A 22,249-nucleotide genomic window follows, 5' to 3' on the forward strand; every position below is an offset into this window, starting at 1 on the left:
TCAAACGAGTTTATACATAAAACAAATCTACAAATCACAAATAAAAATACCATATTAAAAACTGTTATTGTTGCTCGTGCATAGCACAGGCTGCCACACCCATCTAGTGCACACATAGCCGGACACACTCCACACACAAGGCAGGGACCCACATTGATTAGTAAAAGATAGTATCATCCATAATGGTTATAGGTAACGCCTAAGTAGGGGATGTTACTTAGGCGTTGCCTATAACCATTTACCTATTTACCACCGGTTTGTGTTTTTTTTTTTTTTTTTTTTTTTTATTTTTTTATTTTTTTTCCTTAAGCAGCTCCCCCTAAACACTTACCTGAACCCCATCTCTATCAAGCACTGTGCACAAGAGCAGAGGCTCTCTCCTTCATTGGCTCCTGCTGCTGTTGGTCACAGCCAGTGGGGGGGAAGTCTTATGAACACACAGGGTGGGGCTCAGGAGCAAGCATCCATGAATGCCCCAAAGCATACGGTGTGCTAGGGGGAGACTTGGTACCTTTGGAGGGGGGGGGGGGGGGTGTGGTTGCTCTGTGCAAAACCATTACACAGATTGTGTGTGTGTGTGTGTGTGTGTGTGTGTGTGTTTGTTTTTTTAAATGAACCTTTAGAATCCCTTAACTTTTTTAGGGGGGTGGTACATTCTCCTTTTTTAGCCTACGTTCACATGAACAAGTCAAATTGCATACCAAAGCAGAGCCTATTGCCGGCAACGGCACCATCCAAAATGGCAAATTTGTGTCGCCGCACCAATTCCCAAAAGTAGTTCCTGCACTAAAATTGCTGATTGGAGGAAACTACACACCCCCTCTCCACATAGGCAGAGACACTCTGCGGTGTTTTGTAACAGGGCCAGCTCCCTGCTAATCTATTTTAGCATCCTCCCCTGACAGTAATTTCAGGCTGCATTTATCTAAAGTGTCATAATTTGTCAAGTTATCAGGCTGATAACAGAGGAACGGTCTATGGGACTTATCTCTTTGAAGAGAGATAAAACATTGCAGATATGTGCCCAGCTGAAATTTCTGGAATTGGGTTTACATCCACTTTGAAGTCAAAACGAGAGATTCTAAAGTGTGTGTGTGTGTGTCTGTGTGTGTGTGTGTGTGTGTGTGTGTGTGTGTGTGTGTGTGTGTGTGTGTGTGTGTGTGTGTGTGTGTGTGTGTGTGTGGCCAATTTCCCGGTCTGCTCAGACATAACGAAAAGTTCATGCAGCCTTTAATTTTTAGAATCTATTGGACTGCATGTAGATGGCATTGTATATTGCTGGCATTTACTGCTGCAAAATTTATTTTTTGATTCATAGTAACAAAAGTATAAAACGATTGGCTACATCAAAGTAAAGTTTTCTTTGTGAAATGTATGTAGCACATAACCTATGAGGTGTGTAGGTTCCTGGAAATAAACTAAATTGTACTATATACCTTTTTATTTTATGGGTTCTGTTTCCATGTACTGGCTTTAATGGACTTGTAAAAGCTCCTCACTTGTGACTATAGACGTCGGTGGGATAGGCAGCTCAGGGATCCAACGTTCATAAAGGCTTATGTGTGAATGATGCTGCATTAATAATCCGCTCTCTTCCCCTAGGAGTTTCCTATACAGTGCATGTAGTCCTTTGTAGAAGGTTGTGTCTCTGGGCAGCAATGCCATGAATGTTTGCACAGAAGTATTTTCCCATGAGTCTTTGTACAGAATTATCGACCCAATTCAGATTGCGAAGAGCCCTTCATGTCTCCGTTGTGCCCTCGGATAGCATGTCAGCCAGGCCAGTCCTCTTTTCCTGGCAAGCAGTATAATTGGCTAGGCAGGGCTTATGAACATCATCTCCTCTCCTTCATCTGACGACATCACTACTGGAAAGAGGAAGCCGTAATATGGAAGCCCCTCGGATGTCTAAAGTGCTGGAGAAGGTGACGCAGTGCAGCAGGTTTTAGAGCGACATTTGCAGGACTGTACTGATCTTTCTGCACACTCTGTGCCATAGGCATTAGGCAGTGGCCAGGTAACTGCTAGACTACTGGCTCAGCTCTGTACTAGCAGCTCTTCTTTCTGGTCACCCTGCATCAAGTTTGTGCATCGTGTGGCTAGCCAGCTCTTCACAAACTACAAATATCAGCATGCCCAGGCAGCTGCTGATGCCATGCTGATATTTGTGGCTCTTCCTCAGTTGGACAGTAGGATTAGATGGCCAGTGCTAGGTGATCAGATTTGGTTTATGGCATTGTTGGAGTTAAGTCATAGAGCTGTCTGCGCTGGCAGTAGTTGTGTTTTTTTGTTTTTCATTATTGATCCTCATTTCTGAGTGCTTTTCTGCAGAGAATTACTAATGATGTGCCTTACAAACCATAAGTGCAGCAGTAAAATCTCTGGCTTGCATGTTGGATTGCAGAACTGCAACTAATATCCATGGATGGAAAGAGACCAAGTGTGCCACCCAGTTACCTGTATGTTGCTGTGTCACTAGTTCTTTTCTACTAGTCTGACATCTAAGATGACATTGGTGTTCAGGAGAATAAAGGTTTTCTTGGAGCGGTTACTAAAATGCCATCTGTGGGACGATATTGTAGTATTTCTGAGGACTTTATAATGTGCTGCTTGTAAATGGCTTGTGTAGGTTGGGTTTACAGAACGTCTGTTCTCAAAATGCCGTTTACATTGTCTATGCTGCTAAATGTGTAAATCATGACTCCCTATGTTCTACTATATGGAGGCTGACTTTGCTTCTTGGTGCAATGTGTGGTAAAGTTCACAGGTCCACTTTACACGGTAACAAGGCTTTCTCTGATTTGGCTGGTGGAGGGGGAGGCAATGACTTTTTAAACTTCCACATGGGCCAATCCGAGGAAGCTTTTATATGCATTGATTACAAATGCAAGGCTTCTCCTGAATGGAAGAGTGCCATTAAGCATGACTGGTTTACTTTAGGCAGCTTTACAGGTGATTTCCCGTCTGCTGACAAAATTAAACGCGAATGCTACTATAGACCATTACAGTGCACGCTCAGCGGCTGCATAGGTATGTGATGAAAACTTTGTTTAAAAACTTTAGGCCAAAGCTGGACAAAGTCAAATTAAACAAGTCTACTTAAAGTGGGAGTTCCACCCTGAATCTTTGTTTTTGTTTCTTTTGTTTTTTTAAAAATCCTAAAATGTTTGTTTATTTTTTAGGCCTTGTGCACACTGGACGTTTTTACAGCAGCTGGTTTTGGCAGTAGACTTTTTTTTTTTCTTTCTCTAGTCCATAAACTCTCCATGTTATCCTATGTGTTCATGCACACATAGGCTGTTATCGGCAGTTTCGGGCAGTGGCGTTTTTGAGCAATAAAAAAAAAAAAATAGTGGGTTCTGGGAGACGTTTTTCAGCTGTAAAAACGCTCTAACGCTGATAAACGTCCATAAACCCTGATAAACGCCCAAAAAACTCACTCGCCAGCATGTTTTAACGTTTTTTTGATCCATTGGAAAAAAAAAAAAATTCTTCAACCAAGGAATGCTAATGCAGAAAAATGCCATTGAAAAAACTTTGAAAAAAATTGAAAAACTCACTGCAAAGCTACTGGTGTTTTTTATAACGTTATTTTAACGTTCAATGTGCATGAGGCCTTATACTTACCAGAAATGTCAGTTGCTATGCGGAAGTTCGTAATCTGCCTCTTCGTCAGCGGTGGGTCTTTTTCCTCCGTCGTCCTGCAGTGTCTTCCTGTAAATGTGGCGCGCTGCCTTCTGGGAACTGTGTGTATCCCAGAGAGCAGCCTGCCCATTCACAAAGAGAATGCGCTGTAAGAAATTGGCAGTGAAGCCGAACGGGTTTCCCTTGCGGAGGATGGCAGGGCCAGGAGCTGCTAGCATCCTCGCAGAAGTGTGAACCAGGGCTCAAGGTAATAAAAACCTTAGTGCAGCCCCCCTGGCCCCCACTTTCCTGATCTTGATCCAGCAATGTGCATGAGAGCAGCAGCTCTCTCCTTCAGGCTCAAACACAGCAGCTGGAGCCATTGAGGTGGGAGCAGAGGATGGGCTTAGACGCAATCTGTGCGTTTTTTGGACACACAATCGAGTGCCCCAAAGCAAGTGGCTTGACTATAATGGGCACATGCGAGATGTTGGAGGGAGAGCAGAGCCACCAGTGCTGGCGGGAACCTGAGGAGAGGAGGATCGAGGCCGTTCTGTGTAAAACCACTTAAGTGAAGTGTGACATGTTTGTTTTTTTGTAAACTTTTTTTTTGGACTGTTTGACTTGGGGTTCTGCTTGCATAAGAGCAGTGAACAGGAAGCTTTGACAAGGCATTTGCAGAACTTTTGGCAAGCTTTCAACCCCAGTTTGTAAATGTTGAACACCGATCTTTATGGGAGTGCTGATTGCCACTGTAGGAAAGCTGATAGCAGGCTTTCGCTGGTTTTCAGCAAGCTTCAAGAAGTGCTGAAGCCTGATGGCCACTTGTTTAAAGTGGCAATCCGTACTCGCATTAGGATCTGTGTTCAACATTTTACGAATCGGAGCCGAATGGTACAATGCCTTGCGTTTTACACATCTATATGTTTTAACTTTTTTTTTGCTGTCAATATTGGAGGCCGAGTCATACCCCCAGCTTGTGAACACCTGACATAATTTAGTTATTTCTATTTGGTGCCAATTAATGTCAGAGGTTATAGAAAGAACATTGCATTGTTCCTGAATGCAAACACCTGAGGAGAAAGGGTGACGTCCTTTTACCAAAATGATTCAAGCAGGTACAAGATGTCCCCCCGATCATGGAGGGGTTAGTGTTTTTCCTGTACATCTTCCCATAAGATACTGCAAGCATTCATTTGACTTAAATGCTATCCTTTTCTGTAGCGGTTAATGATTTTAAGTCTTGATGGTCTATGTGCTGCTTTGATTCATGTGTAATTTCTTTTTTCTTTTCTTAGTCTGAATCTGGTTATGGATCCGAGACTAGCCTACGACGGCATGGCTCGATGGTCTCCCTTGTGTCTGGAGCAAGCGGCTATTCAGCCACATCTACATCATCGTTCAAGGTCAGTCTTTTAGCTGTATTTACTTCCAGTTGCAGCTGCCATATTATATATATATATATATATATAATTTATTTCTCAAGCTCTCTTGCAATACACCTTGCTAGCAGGGCTCAAAATTTTAAGTCCTGAGCTACTAGCAAGGTCTCAAGGGTTACTCGCCACCAGTTATTTCGCCCCTAAATACGCCCTCATAAATTATCATTAAATGACACTTGAATGTTTTATGCAGAATTAAGTTATAAAAATAAATATTAACAATTGTATCATTGTCCACCACATACAGCCCGTGTCCACCGCATGCAGCCTACTTGTGCAGGGGAGGAGAGGGACAGGAGAGCCGCCCAGGTGATCAGAGCGCAGCGGGAGGGAACACAGTCATAACGGTGTTCATTTTAATTGCCGTGTTCCCGCCGCTCAATGTCATATTCAGCCCCGCCCCCTGGCCGGGGAACTTTGATTGGTCACCAGGATCTGACGGGTGATCTGTCTATCAAAGTCCCGGGACCAGGGGGCGGGGCTGGATCTGACAGCGAGCGGCGGGGAACATGGCAATTAAAATGAAAACTTATCACTGTGTTCTCCCATTACACACAGGCTGCCGGTGGTGCTCGCCAGCCCGCAAAATGCGAGCAGGCGAGTGGATTTTTTGAGGGCTGTTGCTAGTATAAATGAAAAAAAGGGCATATACAATTGTTTTAAACATTTGTACATTACAGAAACATGTGCAACACATTGCTGTAAGGTGCCTTTCATACGGACAAACCGATCGGGTCTGCCTGTCAGATTTTTAGGCACACAATCGGACCATCCATTATACTATCATATGGTGAGGATTAGTGGTAGTGTGCAAAAATAGTGCATGAAGTTGCTAAGTTGCCAAACCTTTTTGGTGAACACATATGAGGGCTGTTCCTTTTCCCTGGAGTAGTTCAGTTTATAAGAGCAGATAACCACTGTCTGAACTCAACTTTTCGAAGGTGTTCTCTGAGGAAATTTTACATTTTGTTGACCTTTTTTTTTTCCTTTTCAGAAAGGGCACAGTCTACGTGAGAAACTTGCTGAAATGGAGACTTTCCGCGACATTCTATGCAGGCAGGTCGACACGTTGCAGAAGTATTTTGATGCATGCGCTGATGCAGACTGTAAAGATGAGCTTGAGCGGGATAAAGGTAATTCTTTAAGCTGTAGATTCAATTTGGTGGGAAAGACCAAAAAGGGAAAAAGTATCCCTGAGTATAATTTCTTAAAGCAGGACCCTTACCCAAAGGGGAACCTCCTAAAAGTGAACTTCTCCTTTAAACAATGCTTAAAAACTGTTTCTTTATTATAGAAAAGGAAATTGGGCTTTTCCTTCACAACAGACATGTACAAGGTACCATAAAAGTCATGAGTTTCTGAGCCCTCATGTAGAGGCATGCTGCTCTGTGTAGGTGGCATGTCAAGTAACATTTCATCAGTGTGCGGCTCTACTGCCCTACAAGGCCCTGCCCTAGTTGTAAGCAGGTGACTGAGTCATGCAGCTGTGTGATTGTCCATCTGCGTTTCTCAACCAAGGTTCCACAGAAACCTAGCATTCCTCCAGTACTTGCTGTGGGTTTCTTGGGCAATAAGCAATTTTAGTTTGGTGGTTTGACGTCACTCAGCACAGCCAGCATGGGACCAACTGTTCCTGTACGTTCACCAATTTAGGGCCATTTCCCCACTAGCCACTAAAAATGTCTTTTCTGGCCATAATTAAACTTCATGCTGAATATAATTGTCAAGATTGTGGGCAGGGATACACTGAGGATGATCCAATGATGAGGAAATGCCGCTCAAGGTGTGAGTGCTGCAAGTCTAATGAGGTGCCCGTTTGGCTTGCCTCTGAAATCGACAGGAAAAAATGGATGAATGGCTGCACACTCCCGAAGGATGCCAAAATCTTTATTGTAGTGAACAATAAATACCACCTGCCCCACCCTATTAGATTGTAAGCTCTTCTGAGCAGGGCCCTCTTAATCCTCTTGTATTTTATTGTATTGTCTCCCTTTTATATTGTAAAGTGCTGCGTAAACTGTCGGCGCTATATAAATCCTGTATAATAATAATAATAATATACAGCACAGCGAGCACTAGTAGAAAAAATATTAACACGTTTCACACAGATAACGGCGCTTAATCAGAACATAATCATGTGTTCTGATTAAGCGCTATTATCTGCATGAAAAATGTTAACATTATATGTCACCGTTTTGTTCTTGGTGTCAGGAAAACTTGTCACAAGTGACTCATGTTAATAGTAGTGGAAAGAAGCAGAATATAGGAATGACACTTGGTGCTCTGGATTGAGACAAGTACACACTATAGAGGGATTTGCTTTGTTCATATTTCTTGTCTGAGATTTACAACCAATTAAAGTGATTGTAAAGGTTTGAATAATAAAAAAGTTATCTGTGCAAGGGTTTTGCACTGAGCAGCCCTGATCCTCCTCTTCTGGAGTGGCCTGGCAGAGCTTCTGGCTTCTTCCCTTCCTGGCAGTGCTAGCCTCACACAAGAGCTGTTTGTGTGTGATCTGAAACAGGATTGGTGAATAACTGGAGAAGAACGACATGTTTGGTTGTTTCCATGATATTGTCCTGTATACAGCGTACTCTGCTGCCACTGCCGTGCACCTGAAATGACAGTTCACACACTAATTCACTTCTGCTTGTTTAGTGGTTGAAGATGATGAGGAAGACTTTCTGCAGAACCACGCAGAGGGGGAGTACAATCACACAAGTAACGGCACTAGAGAAAAATGTAAGTTGATGTCTTTTCTATAGCTTTTGTCATTTCTGCAGTTTAGCATTCACCTTTGTACTGTACTGTGATTTGTGTTCCGGTGCCTAAATGGCTTGGTATATTGGTACATTTTGAATCATTTGCATTAAATACTGCCTTACTAGTATAGTAGTTATTTTGTTGGAAAATTGTCCCTTTTCAGCCAATTATGAGCTTACATAACTGCGGAAAAAGGGATTACTCCCCCTAGTAACTGGTTTTCATTGTCAGTGGGTTTGATTTACTTAAAGTCCAGTCTAAGCTTTTTAGGCTGGACTTATCCTCTGGGTCACAAAAGTTTTGTACTCCTGTGACCCGTTTTCAGTGGAGAGCAGTTTGAAGTCCACTCTCTGTCACTGCCATCAGTCGGGGCAGCGCGTCATCACGACTTCCAAGTCTGAATCCGCCAGCTGCCTTGATTGATGGCAGTCTCGGCAAGCCGCTGAGGCAGCTGCTCCCTGCCCCTTCACTGCTCGGCTCCAATGAGTGCTGAGAAGTAGAGCAGAAGTGATGCTGACTGGCAGCATCGCTCTGCTCGGGGAGGAGTGAGAACCGAGCCATCGGCGGTATTTGGTGGCTCAGTTCAGTGATGCTGGGAGACAGATGCAGCATCAGACTGATGCTGCATCCACCAAGGTAAGTATGAATGGGGAAAATAGACTGTTCACTTTGCAAGTGAATTTTTTTTATCATGTAGCAAAATACACATTGCAAAGAATACCCAATCATTATATATATATATATATATATATATATATATATATATATATATATATATATATATATATATATATATATATATATATATATATATATATATATATATATATATATATATATATATATATATATATTTTTTTTTTTGCTTGCATGTGATTTGGATGATGGAAGTCAGCAGAGCTTCACCTCATTTACGTTGTACTAAGTTAATAAAACAAATTCCCTTGAAATGTGAACAGCCTGTTTGCATTTAGTAAATCAACTCCAGTGTTTTTGAGTATTCATCGTCCCCTTGATCCTGTAATTGCTCTTGTAATTGGCTCCCTGCTTTTCCTCGATGTCTGTTGGCACACAAAGCTCTTTGGAAACGAACATTCCTAAAATGCCATTCTCACCTTCTGAAATACTACTGCTTCAAACCCCAGGTATGGTTTTTATTGCATAGTTACACTTGTCCAGCTTGGTCCAATGTAACTATACATATACATGTGGGACTGCTGTGAAAGCAGAGAATTACTGTATTGGTGAACGCTACCACAATGATTGCCATCTTTCCTTGGTCTTGTGCCAAGTGGCTGTCCAAGTGCACTGCTGCCATTTAAAGATTTCCAGGGGTAGGCAACCTGGGGCCCTCCAGCTGTTTTAGAACTAAAAGTCCCATCATGCCTCTGGGAGTAACTGCTAGCCTTGCACTTCCTTATGGGAAATGTAGTTTCACAACAGCTGTAGGGCTCCAGGTTGCCTGCCTCTGCCATAGACAGTGAAAATTTCTTTTTCTGCATGCTTCCCCCATCAATACTGTGGTGACACGGGAATTCCCCCTGCCAAGACAGCGATTATTGCAGGTGGCTATAGCAGCCGTAAATCCGGTGGGCTGGTTGTCCCAAGTTGATCGATCAACTTCATAGCTTCAGCCTGCCCACACAGGGTTCAAATCTCAAAGGGTTCCTGCTGAACCGACTGAGATTCGAACCATTCGAGCAGAGAAGCTGCCCCTGCCAGGAGAAGACTGATTATCACTAATGGCTGTAGCAGTCGCTAGAGATAATTGCTTGTAAATCTGACGGACTGTTTGTTCCTAAGTTGATTGATCAACTTGGTACATTTAGCCTGGCCCTACACAGTTTGAATCTCATCTGGTTCAGCAGGAATTTGAATAATCTATGGCCTGCCATAACTTTTCTGTGTAGGACTGCAGTGTGTGATCAGGGAGTTTATTTTCTTGATCTTAGATGCACTTTACTATCTCTCCTAAAACAAATGGCACCAGCAGAATCTGTATGCACTTCTTCCTGCTTCTCTTTGCATTAGCAGAACATTAGCGGTGGCCTTTCTAGCTTGGAATGCTCAGGACATTGTATAGGAGATCTGCTACCTTGAGAGAGGCTGTACAGAGTTGTGAAATGGTCATCCTGGTCTTATATAAAGTGTGTACGTTGACTTGTGATACTGTTAATCATACCTCTATAAAGCCAGTATTAAACGTTTCTAAATTGGTGGGTATTTTTTTTTTTTACCCAATACTTGTTACCAAAACACTAAAAAGTAGTTTAATTCGATGTTCTAAGTACAATTGTCTTTTTTTTTTTCTTTCAGTGTTCCCACATGTGACTGCCAAGGGGATTAATGGCATTGATTTTAAAGGAGAAGCCATCACGTTCAAAGCTACTACAGCAGGAATTCTGGCCACACTGTCACATTGCATTGACCTTATGGTTAAACGGGAGGACAGCTGGCAAAAACGACTGGACAAGGTATTTCCAGGTTTGGCTATCAGGCTAACCCAGGGTTTCTCAACTCCAGTTCTCAAGGCTCCCCAACAGGTCATGTTTTCAAGCTTCCCATTATTTTGCATCAGTGATTTGATCAGTTTCACTGCCTTCGTAATTACCACAGCTGTTTCAACTGAGGGAAATCCTGAAAACATGACCTGTTGGGGTGCCTTGAGGACTGGAGAAACACTGGGCTAACCCATTGTTTATCTTGGTATCTAGCTAGTTAAAAAATGTGGCCGCTTCATTTCCAGGCATCACATTTTGGTGTTGGCCTTTTCACAAGCTTTTCAACAAGTTTCAGTGGTAGTTATTTAAACCCTGTGTGTTAAGTGGGTGTGCAACATTATTGGCAGTTTGGCCTGGTCTTTATTGTATATTTTGGAGTTTCCTCCGGTTCAGCCAATGGTGTTTATCAGATAAACCCACCAACCCACTAGCCTTTCTATCTGTTCTTACTCTGATTTCCAGGTAGAAATAAATCAGCCGGGCTAGAACACCCATAATGAAGTATGAATAAAGACGAGAGCACACGCTCCTGGGTCTTGTGAAGCTCCTCCATCAGGCCTTAACTTTAAGTGTGATTGTTAAATTATCCACTATATCAAGTCTAAAATGTGCTCCTTTAGTGAATAACACATCATAGTTGGATAATGGACACGTAGGGATTGTTGTGTAGAAATAAGATTTCTATCCTTTTTCTGTAGGAAGTTGAAAAAAGGAGACGTGTGGAAGAAGCATATAGGAATGCCATGACTGAACTAAAGAAGAAAGCTCATTTTGGAGGACCAGACTATGAAGTATGTTACCCTTTATTGCAAGAAGTAGTATCTGAGTGATGCTATGAAAATGTGTAACTTGCTTCTCCTGATGTTGCTTGTCATGGACCCATATCCATCTGTGCCCCAGCGTCCACACAGATTACATTGCTCCATGCATGATACATGGCTGTCGCAGCATCTTTTTGGTCGGGTTGGGAGTGCTGTATTTAGCACTCATCTATTCGATCTCTGCTCTGCAGATTGATTTATTTTTTTTGTCCCGTTTGCCCACTTTTTTGTCCTCCCATTTTTTGTTTTCCTACACGTTCCTTCATCGGCTCTTCTCCCACTCACTCCTACAGTCCATATAGGTCATCTGCTCTTCTCCCACTCTCACTCCTACTTTACCCTTTACCTACTTTACCTTTACCTACTTTACCCTTTACCTACTTTACCCTTTACCTACTTTACCTTTACCTACTTTACCTTTACCTACTTTACCTTTACCTACTTTACCTTTACCTACTTTACCTTTACCTACTTTACCTTTACCTACTTTACCTTTACCTACTTTACCTTTACCTACTTTACCTTTACCTACTTTACCTTTACCTACTTTACCTTTACCTACTTTACCTTTACCTACTTTACCTTTACCTACTTTACCTTTACCTACTTTACCTTTACCTACTTTACTTTACCTACTTTACTTTACCCTTTCTATCTGTAGGTAAAGTGCAAAAAATATCCATTGATCTTGGCAGAAAATTTGGGAGCTGATAAATTCTTGTGCTCTACCTCTGCCAAACTTTTACCGCAGCAGGTCGGCTGGTACAGGCACAATATTGTACCTGTAAGTCTCTACTTTCTTCCAGGTCCGCTCGCACATATACACGCAGACTGTGCTGTCATTCACTGCAGCACAAGCGGATCAGTGGGTCCCGAGCCAATGATTTATGTTTGGGACCCGCTGATCAGCTCAGTGACTGACAGAAGAGCCCTGTGATGGAAAACACAGGGCTCTCTTCATACTGGGCGTGCACCGAATGGAAATTTTGGTGCCAATGCCTAAAATGAAAGATGCACTAGGCCGAAGATATTTATATAAAATTGTATTTTGTATTCAGCTTTTTAATGTCAATTTTAATATGAATTTGCCATTATTGGCACTTTCTTAGTGCAAGAAAGGTCAAGAAAAATGCAGTCTCTAACTAATCTATTGTATCATGTCTGCAATCTCTTAAACACCATGCTAATGGCTTCCATTCAGTGCACCTCTAGCAGACATGGTACAGGAGATGGTCAGACTGCACACATGATGCAAGAGATCAATGCAGCCTCACCAGTGTCGTATGCAGCATGCCTGTGCCCAACAGCCTCACAAGTGTCCATCATATGTAGCATGCCTGTGCCCAGATCAGAGTGGCGATCTCTGTGTCACGGAGCAGGGTTTGAATTGCCCGGGCCGCACTAACAATGTCCTGCCTCCTGTGATCATGTCACACTTATTCAATATCCCGCCATTAGATCAGTGTGTCGTCTATAACAGGAGGGGGGACTTTTTTTTTTTTAAAGGTTTTATTTGCCAAATGCACATACAAAGAGCTTAACGGAGTACACCAGGTACAGACATACCGTAGTTGCAAACATCCCTAAAATGTAGGGAGAAAAAAAATATATCATTCCAGATACATTCCCAACATGAACAGATATGCAAGTACAAATAGCGTTTTTTTTCTTCCTTATGAAACACTGCGCACCATTTATAGATGTACAGTAGATTACATCAGCTTATATCATGGTAAACAGACACAGAACAAAAAAAAAGAGGGGGAAAAAAACATGGAAGTGAGTACCCCCTAAACCATTGTGCCGTCATCTCCCAGACCCCCAGAGTTTGCCCCCCCCCCCCCCCCGTCAATTTACGGTGTACAATATTTAGTCCTAATATAGACAAGTTCTTCTTGAATATATCCCCAGGTGTAGTTTCCCTGGAGTCCACCCATCTACCCCATACTTTATGAAATTTTTTCTTACTGCCTCTTGCCTCATAAGTCTTTTTTATACAGCGTGATATTTGCATTAACTAGACCCTTCCAAGCAGAGTAAGATAATCCCTCTTCACCTAGTTTAAGACAATCCGCTTCCTGACATGGTAAAAGAGCAGCCTCAAGAACGTTCTCATATCATTGCTCATTACTTCATCTTCTATAACACCTAGGACCCCCAGAAGTGGGAGATGGGACATTGTTACTACGCCCTGGACAATTCGGCTTCTTTGACACATGGAGATCGCAGCGAGGAGGGAGTGGAGGACTGGGGCACGCCAGGGTGACTCTCATCATGGGTGCCGCCTATTGCCGACCCCGCCCCTTTTCTGTACAGGTTTTTTTGCTGTCTGCCGAATGGAAACCGTTTTCGGCGCCCAAAATTTCGATGCGCCTCTACTTCAGTGGTGCTCGGTTTTTTTTTTTTGTTTTTTTTTCTTCTCTGCAAGAGAGTAAAAATTTACACATTGCTAGTAAAACACCACACAGTGTAAACACTAGTCCTTGTTGGATACACATTTAACCCCTTGATTGCCTTAGATGTTAACCCCTACCCAGCCAGTGTCATTAGTACAGTGTATAATGGCACTGATTATGGCGTTGGTGTCCCTGGAGATGTCGGTAGCAGGTAGTCAGTTTGTGTCTGATTGTCTGCCACACTATCACAGTCCCCTTATAAGTCAGTAATTGCTGCCATTACATCATCCACATACTCTGTGTAAGTGAAAGGACTCAAATAGGGAGTAATTTATTTTAAACTGTACCCTAGGTTCATTATAAACTAGTTTTACACAGGATTTAAGTCTGAAACCTAGACCAAATATGCGCCCCATCGCCCACAAGTACCTCCACTCAACGCTGTCAAAAGCTTTGGCAGTGTTGTGGGAGAAAATGGCACGGTTTCCTGGGTTATCCACTGGGAGTAAAATGTCCAAGAACAACCTTTTTTTATGTTAAAGGCCATAGACCTAGCCAGAATGAACCCCCTAATGATCCACACGTACCAGTCCGTAGATGACCCCCACCAAGCGGTTATCCAAAGCTCTGGCCAGCAAATTAACATCTGAATTGAGTAGTGATATAGACCTATAAGTCAGGTTGTAGTAGGTCCTTCCCTGGTTTGGGAATGATCACTGTAGTTTTTCATTGAGTCAGGCAAAGCACAATCGCCGCTATTACGAGTATACAAACAAAAATTCTAATTCCAGTTTATATACCCTAAAAATATTTAAAAAGGGAATTTGGACTTTAGAGTGTGTTCATTATTTTTACGGCTTCTGCCAAAATAAAAAAAATAAGCAATGTCTAAGATAGGTAATACTTCCGTTAACAATTTCTGTATAAAAGTAACCTTGATCTTCCTAAAATTCTTAATATCTTTTTGTTGGTGATCTGCTTTAGCAGGTGTTGCACAGAGGAAAACTGCAGTGTCTGCAGGGTGGAGTAAGTTGTATGTTCAATTTATGTGTTTAATACACAGAAATTAACCATGTCTTGCTTTGACAGGAGGGACCCAACAGTCTTATTAACGAGGAAGAGTTCTTTGATGCTGTTGAGGCTGCTTTGGACCGTCAAGACAAAATTGAGCAGGTAAAGAACTAAATTTTCTTTCATGCAGAGTGAAGGCAGATAAAGTGATAAAACGAATACACACTTGAAGTAAAAGCCTAAACTGCCCTTTCACAGTACTGAAAAATGCAAGGCGTTTGCTTTTTTTTATTTAGTTGTGGGTAAAGGTGACCACACATGTGCTGAAATGGTGGAAAGCCAGATGCTAGAGAGAATGTTCTGCGGGCTAATTGCCTGTCCTTTTGATGAAACTAGACAAGTGGTCTGGAGCCATGTATACAAGGTGTCATACATTACCTAATCAGAAGGGAAATTCCCGCTAGGTCCGCTAATTACCCCATTGCTATTTCACTAATTGGGTGCTGGCCCAACTTGTAGCCATCTTCACTGGAAAGAGAAGTTGGTTGGCCCCCCGACTAAAATCGCCTTTATTGCGAATTATTTATTCATAGCTAAGTAATTGAGAAACGTATTTACTGTCATGCTTCCCTCTGTGTATTTGATTTTGTGGTTCTTATTAAAGATTTGTAATAAAGTTGGTTTTAGTTGTATAGACGACCAAATCCTTTCTTTCCAGTACCATACATTACCTACTTGGAACTTCAATTTTTTTGAGGGTTGGTGCCGATACTTAGAATTTGCATGAGTACTTGTGCAAATGCTCCAATGCCTTATCCGATACCTGGGCAGTCAGGATTGGTCGGCAGGCGGAGTTACCAACACTGATGGTCCTGTTTAGAGTTCAATAAAGACTGAAAGCTCCTCCTCCATTGCAATATATACAGGGAGATTTGTGCTTGTAACCCCCCGCGCGCTGCACCGATCATCCCCGACTATCCCCTGTGTCCTTCTCCGGGTCGTCCTGCGCTCACCCCTCCGGGTCGTCCTGTGATATTATATAGATATATCTCTCTATCGAGATATAGATATTAGGGCTGTGGAAATTTGATCAATCAAAATTCTTTTGATTGGTACTAGTGGTGCAACGGATCGTAAATGATCCGTGATCCGAACGGGTCACCATATGTGGATCGGCACACCGGAGCTCCACTGCTGCCTCGGAAAAGGCTGCGGCTTCGGCCTAACTCCCGCAGCGTCAGCCATCTCTTTCCACCCGGCGGCGGCCTAGGTGAGCTTAGAGCGGCATGCTGACGTCGTCACCCGGCCTCAACTGCTTGTGTTCTGCCGGCTTCTCTGGTAAGACTAAGCAAGCACTAATCTTCCTATACAATGTGGGGATGTCTGTGGATGTTAGTGGGGGGATATGTCTGGATATTACAGTGGGGACTATATATGGTGGTGGTCCGAAAAATGTAGGGGAACCTTTTCCAAAATCGCACCATTAAAAATAGACACCACTGCGACCTGAAACTTGAGCGACTTTGCCAGACGGCCTCCTGAAGATTTGCTGGCTGGTGACTTGAGTACTACTTGCAACCTTTAGTGACTTTCAGGGAATGCCTGGGTAATTCTGCAATGTCTTCTTCCAAATTGCATCAATATAGATGGGGATCTGATTTGGAGGTGACTTCCAACAAAGTCTAAGGGCACAAGTCTGATGGAAGTCACCTTGAAGTGGTACAGGAACCTTTTCTAAAGTCAGAGCGACTTCAGTAGTGCCAATTAAGGCAGCTCTCATTGATTAACATGGGATTTCACATGTCCTGAGACTTTGGGTCTCCCAAGTTGTGGCATTGTGAACAGAGCCTTACCCTCAGCTGGGAGTACACGAGGTGTGCAGTACACAGGTCCTGCTGCAGCACAGTCCAAAAAAAAATTTTACTCGCCGCTTTTGGGTAATCCATTCTTTAGATAATCTGCTTTCTACTATTAAATGCTAATTTGTGTATCAATTATCGCTTCGTCATGTGTAAAAAAATAAATAAATAATTGGGGGAGTGGCCGGGTTTGTTATGTGGTGCTGTTTTTTTAATTTTCTCATATGTATTTAAAAAAAACTCCTTTACCAATACTGTTTTTTTTTTTTTTTCTCTCAAGTCTCAGTCAGAGAAGAGTCGGACACATTTATCTTCCCCTATACCAGCAAGTGACGCATTCACAGGGGTGGGAAACCACCGATATGCCAGAAACGTGAGTCTTACTATGTTTTACCATGAAGATTTTTCATATTTTATACTGCTGATGGTGTTACTAAGGATGTACATCACCAGTGCTGTTTTTTTTGGCAGCAGTAATGAAATGTAGTAACACCAGTGGTGTGTGTGTGTGTGTAGTGAACATTGCCTGGGCAGGTAGGAATTGCACTGGAAAGGGCTATGATGTACTGAGAGGTTAATAAATAGATTTTTAGTTGTGCGAGAAATCCACATACAATAAGTCCACGGACTTTCTGATATGTTGTAAAAGTTCTGATACCTACTTTCCATAACAAATTGAATTGCTGCTTATCAGCTGCAAACCCCCAAATCAGTGTCAGTCCTGTAGGTCTTATGGCCTGTGATGGAAAAACTACAATTTGCTTCCTGGTGGATTCCATTTACATTTAACATTAGTTTGAGATGCTTCTGGGATCATTCAAAATTCATTGACGGGCGTATTTGACTTGCTGTTGATATCCTAAGCTTCATAAAACAGCTTTTGCATCCCCATTACCAGTTCTGACTTGAACAGCCTGCTAACACGGGCCATAAGGCCCCTTTCACATGTGTTTTCCGATCAGGCCTGCCTGACTGTTTTTCAGGCGGACCTGATCGGAGCCTCTATTCACTCCTATGGCGCGGTGGATGTCAGTGGTGACCTGTCAGCTGCTATCCCATCAGATCTGATCCTGTCTGAAATACAGAGGAATGGTGACCACATTTTCCATCTGTCTATCAGATGAAAACGGATAGGTGGTCTGTTTTCATCCAACCTTCCCATAGAGGAGGGTGGAGCTCTGACAGGTTGGTCTTGGCACAGTGAGCAGAGACAGACCTGTCATCCACCTGCTCAGCGGGGATCAGCGGATCAATCCCTCACTGAGCAAGCAGACAAGCCTGTTTTGAAAGGACCCTTAGAGTCGCAGTATGGAGATGACTTTTATACAGACTGACTTTTCTCATACAGATTTTAAGGTCTGCCTTTTAAGATCTACTTTCAAGGATGTATGTTTTGGAGGAACACGTCCTACTCTTTAGGGAATAGTTAAGTCTGGGTAAGATTGCCATTAACATGGTACTGGAAAAACGGTTTAATTGACCAATCAAAATCTTTGTAAGCATCCAAGGTAACGCTATCCACATAGACCATACTTTACACCTTTGACTCTCACCGCTGTCTGTGTGCTATCATGACCAGGAAGACTACCCTGCAGGAGAGCGATATTGAAGCGCCCATGGAGCATAACGTGGAAGGGATGACTTTGATGGCGGTGCAGAGGTGGACAGCTTTACCCTGGGTGCCTGTTTTAATCATCTACCATGCGAGTTGCTAAATATTGTACCTTTTATTTAATGTAACCATATTACTATATTTAAAGGCACCACTCTCTTTTATACTCTGGAGCTCCCGCTGGATTCTGCTTTATGCATTTCCTAGTTTTTTGGGTTTTTTTTGGTAGTTGTGGAATCAATCATCTGAGTTTCCATTATTTCTTGTGGGGAAATTTGCGTTGATGGACTGCTTTGGATTACAAGCATGTTTCGGGAACAAATTCTGCTTGCAATCCAAGGTTTTACTGTACTGGGTACAGTTCTGCAGGATTGGCAATGTCAAAGTGGCTCTCATAAGTAAGTCTTTGTTGATGGTACCCTGTTTCCCCGAAAATAAAACCTACCCCTAAAATAAGACCTAGCGTACTTTTCCAGGACGACTGCAATATAAGCCCTACCCCGTAAATAAGCCCTAGTTTAAAATCCTATAACCCACTCTATTACAGTAGTACACAATGTGTGTGTTCCTGTAACATAAATGCAGGGAAGAGAGCTCCGGCAGGTCACAAAAGCGCAGAGCGGTGCTATAATGAAGGTATTTGGCACAATTATATTACAGAAATACACACATTGTACATTATATACTACAGTAAGAGTGGATTACAAGATTTTACAAGCATTTTAACCAAGTTCACACTGGGGATTCCTAACAGGCAAGTCGAGAGAGGGGAAGAGAAGACAGCACATTACATGGTAAGACCTACCCCAAAAATAAGCCCTACTGTGTCTTTTGTTACCAAAATTAATATAAGACCCGGGCTTATTTTTGGGAAAACACGGTAGGAAAACTGTAGACTGCTGACGCAGCCCCTCTGTTCTGGTCCTTCAGGAGGGTACAGACAATGATCTGACCAATGAGAAGGTCTAGGCAGCGGTTGTTGGGATGTCCGTGTTTCTGTTCATGATATTTCTGATGGCATGAATACAAAGTATAATGGGTATTGGATGTCTATTTTACCTAGAAGAGGTGTTTGGACTTAAAATGCTGCTAATTACCCCATGCAGGTAAATATGTCCTTGTTCTGGTTGCATGACTGTTGGTTCAGAAGTTTTTTAAATACACTGAAGTTTGGATTCTTTGCTAATGACAGCCAGTCAGAAATGTGTATTCGGCTGTTCTACCAGCTGAGCTACTCGCAACAGATGATAAATCTGATACTATTGGTGAAGAACGATGTCTGTTAAGTTTCTAGTTTCTCAAACCTGACAGCTGGAAGGTTTTATGATGGCCATGAGACTGATGTGTGCATTGTTGGATTCTGATAAGGGTGTTTGGAATACAACTAGAAGTTTAATTGTAGAAGATTCCTTCCTAGGATTATGTGAAGGGGATCACTGCTGTTGTGTCTTGGTGTTACAAAATGGCATGGCTGACTTAGAAATGTTGAACACATGGCTGCCCTGTCTTCTCACAACATGTTGGGGGTGCCCAGTTTGCATCATAATCAAGACCTTACCAAGTAGATAAAGGAAGGAAACCGGCAACAGGGTAATGGGCTCATTGATGCATGTGGGGAGCCAATGCTGGCTCGTGTAGTCCAATCAAATAGAAGAGCTACTGTAGCTACAGGACTTGATGGATCTGCTGCTGATGGCTTGTTGCCATATATTACAGCATATCTTTTTAGAGGTCTAGTGGTAGCCATGCCACCATGGGTCAGGGCTATTTTGATGGCAAAAGTGGGACTTATTATGTGTGTGGCCATGATGATATGGCTTATCGGTGTATGTCTCAAGCTGAGCTTTCTAGGCACAGTTTGTCACGTGACCTTATGAACCTGCTAGAGATTTCAATTCGGCAAATAAATACAAATTGGAATTTTCATCTTTCTTGTGCAGTGACTTGCCATTCTCTTTTCTGCATTTTGCTTATCTTCACCTGTTTTTATTTTAATTTTTTTTTTTTTTTTGCCATCCGACAGTCCCATTGTTCCTCTCCAACTGATTTAATCAGTATCTCCCGTGAACACAGATTTGTGTGCCAGGTACTGTGATATTGTACAAGTGAGACCGTGTGCTTTCTGACTTTGTTCTTTTAGTTCATTCTTTTTTATAACCAGACAGACCTTTTTGTGTTTTCTGAATGCTGTAAAATGAAATTGCATCTAAACTAAAATTACTGACTAACTGAAAGAGACTGTTGTGTCCTGCTGTTCTAACCGTAACAAGTGTTGTGTATTGTTCATGAGAGAATGATTGTTGCTAAAAGCATTATTTTCTTCACACTGGATATGCTGTGGTTGGTTATAAACTTGAAGGATACGTTGTAGCAATTTGCGAGACTTGGTGTAACTGCGGGTAGTAATGATATCATTGAAAGTTATGTCACTGTCCCTCTGCTCTTCAGTGCTGCAATGTGGCCAGGCTCTTTACTGCATTTACTACAAGTCTACTGTACTACAGGATGACATTGACAAAAGGGGGGGAGGGGTGTTAACAAGAGACTAATGGGTGATCAGCATGAATAGACATCACAAGCAGAACTGGTACGCATAGACCCTGTAGGTATGTGGATTGATAATCTCCTAGAAATGCAAGCAATATATTCTTCCATTACAATTATTTTATTGCTGCCTAGCATTTGTCTTTAATGTAAGGGAATGCAGAGAAGCAAAACGGAAATGTTTTGTTTATAGATTAATTGCTTTACCACAGATCATCTAATGTGAATAGGCCAAGAGAAATTTAAAAAGGTTTGACATGAGCCCCTAATCCTGGCTCCTGCTAGTCCTAAAAACGAATGTTCTGTATTTGCATCTTAACCATATGTGTGTGTTTCGTTGTTTTTTTGTTTTTTTAAAGTCTAACTCCAGCTAAAACTAGGATCGGAAGGGGAAGGTTTGGAGTCAGATTTGTACTGTAACTGTCCAAAAACCTTATAGGGTTAAAAAAAATAAAGGGTTAAAACGGTCTGACTTTATAGCTATAGAGGATCTCAAATAAGGCTGATGTTTCCAAAGAACCACATATTATATTCAACATATGCAATGACATAAACACATTTGCACATTATTGTAATTGAAAGTAACATTACAAGAAATGCATTACCAACAGAGCATATATTTACATATGTTTGTAATGTTTTCCATTAGAATCTAAGGATGTGAACACTGCAATTTATTCCACAGAGGGATTATACCAGGCCATGCAGGGATAGATCTAATGTGTGTTTTTTATAAGGTGTCTATTGCAGTTTTCAGACTAATAATCCTAACTACCATTTCCCAAGATCAGCAGTTCCACTATATACGGTAGTTACAGGAATGGGGACATTCAGCCAAGCTGAAAATTCTTATTCATGACAGCAACACATGATAGAGTACCCAAGGGCAGATTAGCAGTGCATGGGTGTCGGACCACAAACTGTTAAGAGTATCCTTGGGGCCCCTTTCACACAGGCACAATGCAATGACTGAGGATCTGACCCCCAAGTTTGGTGGCAGGGTGTTGGAACCACTGTAATGTGTTTATTTTTGTGTTTGCCTTTGTCTCGGGGCCCCTTATTTTCTCATCCTGTTGTCCCAGGAATAAAATGTCAGGGGAGATGTCTTTAGTGAGTCACAAACAAGTAACCTGACCGTATGTCGGCACTTACCCAACCCAATTTAAAATAAAAATTGCTTTGGTTTGGCTCTTAATCCCTCTTGAATGTATTTTGCAGGTGGAAGAGATGGTACAAAACCACTTAACGTATTCACTACAAGATGTGGGTGGAGATGCCAACTGGCAGCTTGTTGTAGAAGAAGGAGAAATGAAGGTAATATATGCCTTTACACAGTGGTTTTATAAATAGTTATGCTTTTTTTTTTTTGTTATGTTTTTTTGTTTTTTTTCAGGACTTGTGTGCAAGTCCTGCCCTTAAGTTTTTAGACTCCTGAAACCTTCCACAGGTCTTTTTTTTTTTTTATTCTTTTGTCACTTTTTTTGATATGGTTTGTCTTTTTTTTTTTTTTTTACCCCAACTACTGGTATAAAATTACAGTATTTTAACTCGGTTCCGGGCACACAAGCCCATCTCTTTTTGGGCTACTTTCACACTGAGGCGCTATAATGCTAAAAATAGTGTTTGTGATCAGCATTTTTTTTTTATAGTCATTACTCATTGTTTACTATTGTGAT

General features: G+C 42.0%; 1 protein-coding gene across 2 annotated transcripts in view; it reads left to right on the forward strand.

Annotated features, from left to right (window-relative positions):
- Window positions 1–22,249, forward strand: part of CERT1 (ceramide transporter 1) — a 108,367-nt gene that overhangs the window by 70,492 nt on the left and 15,626 nt on the right. Inside the window, exons 4-12 of one of the 2 annotated variants that reach the window (XM_040341267.1) lie at window positions 4,923–5,030; window positions 6,061–6,199; window positions 7,725–7,808; window positions 10,146–10,303; window positions 11,029–11,121; window positions 14,637–14,720; window positions 16,698–16,790; window positions 20,053–20,115; window positions 21,792–21,887. In XM_040341267.1, the coding sequence (XP_040197201.1) occupies window positions 4,923–5,030; window positions 6,061–6,199; window positions 7,725–7,808; window positions 10,146–10,303; window positions 11,029–11,121; window positions 14,637–14,720; window positions 16,698–16,790; window positions 20,053–20,115; window positions 21,792–21,887 (918 nt within the window). The remainder of the gene's footprint in view (window positions 1–4,922; window positions 5,031–6,060; window positions 6,200–7,724; window positions 7,809–10,145; window positions 10,304–11,028; window positions 11,122–14,636; window positions 14,721–16,697; window positions 16,791–20,052; window positions 20,116–21,791; window positions 21,888–22,249) is intronic. The other variant, XM_040341276.1, reaches the window with a different exon arrangement.

This window comes from Rana temporaria, chromosome 1 (assembly GCF_905171775.1).
Source record: "Rana temporaria chromosome 1, aRanTem1.1, whole genome shotgun sequence".
Lineage (NCBI taxonomy): Eukaryota > Metazoa > Chordata > Amphibia > Anura > Ranidae > Rana > Rana temporaria.